The sequence below is a fragment of the Euphorbia lathyris genome, chromosome 1 (assembly GCF_963576675.1).
Source record: "Euphorbia lathyris chromosome 1, ddEupLath1.1, whole genome shotgun sequence".
In the NCBI taxonomy this organism is placed as follows: domain Eukaryota; kingdom Viridiplantae; phylum Streptophyta; class Magnoliopsida; order Malpighiales; family Euphorbiaceae; genus Euphorbia; species Euphorbia lathyris.
The window spans coordinates 33,311,599-33,317,232 of NC_088910.1; the positions used below are offsets into that span (position 1 = coordinate 33,311,599).

At 32.7% G+C, this 5,634-nt stretch overlaps 1 protein-coding gene across 1 annotated transcript; it reads right to left on the reverse strand.

Annotated features, from left to right (window-relative positions):
- Positions 1 to 284: 284 nt before the first annotated feature.
- On the reverse strand, positions 285 to 2,544 carry LOC136228692 (probable pectinesterase 49). The gene is made up of 4 exons (XM_066017180.1): positions 2,016 to 2,544; positions 1,191 to 1,403; positions 864 to 1,102; positions 285 to 524 (listed from the first exon to the last, which is right to left on the reverse strand). Exons 1-4 carry the CDS (start codon positions 2,532 to 2,534, stop codon positions 368 to 370), a joined length of 1,128 nt encoding a protein of 375 aa, XP_065873252.1. The 5' UTR covers positions 2,535 to 2,544; the 3' UTR covers positions 285 to 367.
- Positions 2,545 to 5,634: the final 3,090 nt, after the last annotated feature.

Sequence of the window (5,634 nt, forward strand, 5' to 3'; positions counted from 1 at the left end):
TGATCAGAGGGACAATCGAAAATTAATGACTATGTTTGTATTGTGAAATACTTTGAGATCTAATTTACCCACATAAGATTTATACATCCTTTAGAATAAATGACACGCGATTTAATGATGCTTGTGACAAGCTTTAAAGAACGTGGATAAGTGTTTAGAGACGGTAAAAGACATCATTAACCATAAATTTTAACGTCGTGATATACCATTTTTTTTCTTTTTCAGTGTTGTTTTAATAATATTGTGATATTTTCAACAAAATAACCAAGTTGTTTAAACTCCAACAATAAAAATCCAATATTTTCATTAAGCACAGGGGGACAGAATATGTGGACTACAAGTGGTAGCAATGGTTTGAAAATAATTTCTAGCTGATTGGTTGAAGCAGCCATTGGGAAGCTTCAATATATCCGAGAGTGAGGTAACGTTTAGCTGCTGTTGGGCTCAGCCGAGTGCTGAATTTAACACGTCCGGCAACATTTGCTCCCGGTCCGGTGTTCTGGAATTCTCCGAATAACATATTTCTGCAATTAAATTCATATAATTAATTACTTTTAATAAATTAGACCATAATCATAGCAATATATATGGATAATTTAATCTAGTATAAAGAATCAAATTAGGAGTAACATCTAAATTTTCCCCTAACATATTTAGGTAACATTGAATAAATTTTAGGTCAAAACGACATCATTTTAACATTGTTGTGGAGGTGCAATTATCACCCTATACCTAGGGTGAGCAGAAGGGATGGTTCCTGACTCGGTAAGAGTCTCGTTTTATGAGTTCTGTTACGTCAACATAAATTTGGTTTGGTATAACAAAAATTACTTCAATCTATAAACGTTAACGATAAATTTTACCCCACAGGTTTTCCACTGCTCTCCCAGCCCTCAGGAAGAACAGCTTTGCTGATAGTAGAGTAGGAATATACGACGTCGGACCAAGACATCCATGCGCGGGCCAAGTACGTGTCGCTTACGCCCACTCCTGAAATGGCGCAATGTACAAATGAGAATCCAGAATCTTCATTTTTCTCTTGCTTTGCTTGTGCTGCTATCACTGTCTTCCATTTCTCATCTATCACATGAAGCTCTGTTTGCTGCATTCATTTCATAAATTCACATTTTATATACTCAGAAAAATGTTTAAGATTATAGGTAATTAATGAAGTAATTTGATTTAATTACCAGATATAAGGACTTCCCACTGCCGAAGATAAAATCAATAGTCCCTTGAATGAAACATGACTTGAAAAAATGACGACCACTCTCATCCAAAAGAGTATCTTGAAATCCGTAAATTTTGCAGCTATAAATAGCTGCTTTATCGCCAGAAAGTCTTAAAGCAACTGCTTGAGCTCCAGATTTAGCTTGATCTGCATTTGGTCTTGGTGTAGTATTCTAATCAACCCAAAATTAATTCAATGCAAATCGTATCAGATTCAAAATGTATACCCGTTAAGTAATGAGACATGTAAATGAAACCGATAAGGGTACGTGAATGATATTAGCCACACGTACTACTTCAAAACTTAAATTGATAGGTGATTTAGAAAATTCAAATGGTTTTATGGACTTGAAGGGTGCCAGTTGGGCGGATAGGGTCTTCAGTGATTATTTGGGATTAATTGGATTCGTATTTTTGTATATTTTTTTATTTGTTAATAATATAAAGGCAATTACACTATGTATTATACTATCTAAAATAATTTAATATAAAAAAACATGTATTCTTAGAGTTTTAAACCATATAATGAAAACATGTAAAAAAACACAATTAAAGAAAAAAAATAATAAACACAATTCATTAAAAAGCCATTTGATGATGTTCAAAAGTTAATTACAATAAAAAAAAAGAATAATAAAAAAAATGCTTCGTTGTTCCAATCAGGACAGATTCTTGAACGCTTAAATGGGGTTTAAACGGTCTAAGCGGCCATGGTTTTGAATAGTATAATAATATATATGACATGACATCAAATTAATGAGAGGATGTAGGAATAATGTAGGTACCTTGATAATGAGAAAACTAGCCTTGAAATAATCAGAGAAGACAATAAGAGTGGCAGAATTGAAGGTTCCAACTTGCTTAGCAGTAGCACCAAATTGCAAAATAGGCTCAGCACCAGGAGTGCCAGCTAAGAAAATAAAAGGCTTAGTTTTAGGAATTAAGATCTTCTCATTATAGATACCTGGCCCGATATTCAATATCACACGCTGTTTATTTCCCACAGGAATGCTTGCTATAGCTTGATTAATGGTCTTAAAATCACCAGTTCCATCTTGTCTAACCTTAATCACTCTAGCCTTAAGTTCAGCAGCTTCTAAAACAGCATCTAAAGTGCCTTTCCGTTGCGAAAGCGGTAAAACATTGGCTTCAAACCATGCATTTACTTGAGATCTATCTGCTGGAATTGCTTTTGTATCATCACAGCTTACTTTGGTTGCAATGGCAGCAACAATGGCAATAATATAAACGCAACGCCAAGCGTAAATACTCGCCTTGGCGCTGGTTTTTGAATGAGTTGCCATTGTTGCTACTCAACACTGTCCCAGAATCTGATTATTCAGGGAGTTTTTCTTTTATAGGTTCATTTATGAAATAGAATTTGTTATGAACTATTGGGCTTAGAGTATTCTTCGGTAAAGTTGTGTTCACCTTTTATTTTTTGTGGATCATAATTCTTTTAATTAATTAATGTTGGTTATTAGCTAATTCTTCTGCTAATTAAGCGAATCTAAATTTAGGAATGATTTTCTGTTTCCACCTTTTTACTTATTATAAATGGAGACGTATTCTCCAAAAATTCTAAAAAAGTACATATTTAAATTTTTGTAAAATAATTAATTTTTTTATGCGAAAATTACAAAACTATGTCAAATGAGAGGCTCATTTACATATTTAACTCATTTACTCAACCTACTACATATATATGTAGACTGATTTCGTCTGACTTTCCCATAATACCCTCAATATTTACGCGCGTCTGTCTCCCTCTCGTTTGACTTTGCAGATTCGATCTTATGCGAAGCCTGCAAAGCTAATGTTTGGGTTTATGTTGAGCGATTTCCGCAAGTGCACGGTTTCGCTTGTAGTAATAAAAAGATATCGATCCCACTGAGAATTTTCTTTTCACAAAAACTTATTTTGAATCTGTTTAAATACGTCTTTAGGTTTATATTATAGAAAATCGTTTAATTGAATTGGATTGTGATGGATTTAATTAATAAGAATCAGATTAGAACTTTATGTTTAGAAATTTAGAAATCAATTCTGTATTGAGATTGGATTACAAGACATAAACTTTTAGCGTTTAAAGTAAGAAAAACGTTAAACTCATTTGCATTAAGCAAAATATCAACTTAAACTTTGTAATGATTATAAGTGTGTAACAAAAGTTAAATTCCTTCAATTAAAAGGCTTTGAACCGTAGAAATCTCTCTGGATCGGAGTAGATTTCTACCTTAATCGAATTGATACTTATTTCTGGTAAGCCGACCTAACGATCATATCATCTGTAAATATAAACTCTCTCAAGTGTTCAACAAAGTTTCCTTGTTACTATGTTAATTAAATACGTTTTAATGAAAACACCAGAATCTTACTTCGAAGAAATTATCAAAGTAACTATAGAAAGATATATTGAATTGCGTAAACTTTTATTATAGAATTTATGAATCAATACAAGTTAACAGAGAAAAGGAAACATGAAAGCATTCGAACTAATTTTGAGTTCCGGGTTGTCAATCCTTTCCTCAAACCTCGTTGGAGTTTTTCAGACTCTAGGGTCGCCTCCGCTGCTTGATCTTCTCGTTGAATCTTCGGAATAGAGATGGTTCGTCTACTACCAGAATGAAAACTCGTCTTCGAACGATTCTTAATCTAAACTTAATTGTTACTATGTTTGTAAGAAATCTAAGAACAATTTGTGTACATCAGATTGCTTTTACAAAATTGAAATCTAACTCTGAATCGTTTCTGACTCAGATGTTCTACATAAATTCTGCTCTCTAATCTTAATTAGTCTAACTCCCTTGAAGTCTGAAATCAACTCTCTATTTATAGATGTTGATGAGTCGTGTTTGAAGAGTTGTGTCCGCTGCGAAGAGACGTTTCTTCCACCCGAAGAGACGTGCTTCTTGGAATTAAAACATGTGAAATTAGTGCTGAAAAACCTGCTGATCCTACCGAGATTTCAGAATCTCTGCCGAGATAAGGGGAGCAGTTTTTATTCTTCAGAACGAACATGCTAAGTGCCTGAAAAGAGCGTGTGCAACCGAGATTTGGGAATCTCGGTCGCGACACGGGTTGTTCTTCCCGGTGTTGACTCCATTTTTACCTCCTCATATCACTGCGCTGAATTTCTCATCTTTGTGGCTCGTAACTTAGGGTTTTTCCTTCGTTTTTGATCCGTTTTCGCTCCTATTTGGATTTTACCAAATATTTAGGTACCTTGCATCAAAGAAATATATTCGGACGTAAAAGTACTCTAAATAGATATAAATAGCACGAATTCATAACAAAACTAGTGTAAATATTAATTATATTTTAGGTATATTTTGGGCTTAACAAATCTCCACACTTAATCTTTTGCTAGTCCCGAGCAAAATTTCACTGAATTTATTCTTTAACTAATCTCTTTATAAAAATAAAACCTATATCCTTGTATTCCTTTTTAAATTAGTTAAACCGAAAAGATTAACTTTGCATGGCAAATTTATACGCAAAATATCAAACTAACTAGAGTAAAGGCGATATATCATTCGTCTTGTATTTCAATTTTTAAATTGAAGCATTCAAGACGATATAAGCACGCATGTTTTTGAGTCTTTCATCTCAAGGCATTTCAAAGGACAAAATTTTCTTTCCCAAAACCTAAACTATTATATGAAATATGAATTGAATAATTACTTAGGTTTTATTTATTTTCTTAGTTATGCCTGTGATAAGGGTGGTCTCGATCGTAACTTTATTTTAATTGCTTTGTGTTCGCTTAAGAGGTACCAACCATGCCATGGGTGGACGCAATCGTTACTTTAAACTTTAAACACATTAATTAATTTTTTTTAACTTTCCTTTCATACCTCGATTGTGATAAGGTTGGTCGCAATCGTGGCCAAAAGTATCGTTTACTTAATTATTTCTTCCCTTTCATACCTCGATTATGATAAGGTTGGTCTCAATCGTAGCCAAAAGTTAAGAATACGACTACTTGATTTAATTAACACGAGTTATAAAAATAAATTGTAAATTGGGAAAAAGAAAAATAGCACAATCATCCTATATTGACTTAAAATTCAACATGTATTATGGCTAAAGTTTCCTTAAAAACTTCAATTGGTGTTAATGTAAGACGAAAATCAAACCGAGCTAAAAATTGTTAATTCAATTTAATGCCTATAATCCTAACTGAAAATTGAAAATAAGATTTATTGAATCATGAATTGCATGATATAAAATAGAGATTGAAATAAAGAATTTATTTACTTAAATACATTTACTCGAGACGTTTTTGATAAAATCGTTTCGGAGATTTGTAAAAAATATTGAAAAATATTGCCCGTATAGGAATATTTATTTCTAACGATAAAGATAACCCAAAAATAATCATAAGTTAAAATATTTTTAAGC

Bases quoted from the DNA above. Each gene is read 5' to 3' on its own strand.
- LOC136228692 (XM_066017180.1), bottom strand. From the start codon at position 2,534: ATGGCAACTCATTCAAAAACCAGCGCCAAGGCGAGTATTTACGCTTGG. The intron at 1,404-2,015 runs GTACCTACATTA...TGGGTTGATTAG, and splicing joins CTAGTTTTCTCATTATCAAG to AATACTACACCAAGACCAAA. The intron at 525-863 runs GTAAAATTTATC...ATTTAATTGCAG, and splicing joins AGCAGTGGAAAACCTGTGGG to AAATATGTTATTCGGAGAAT.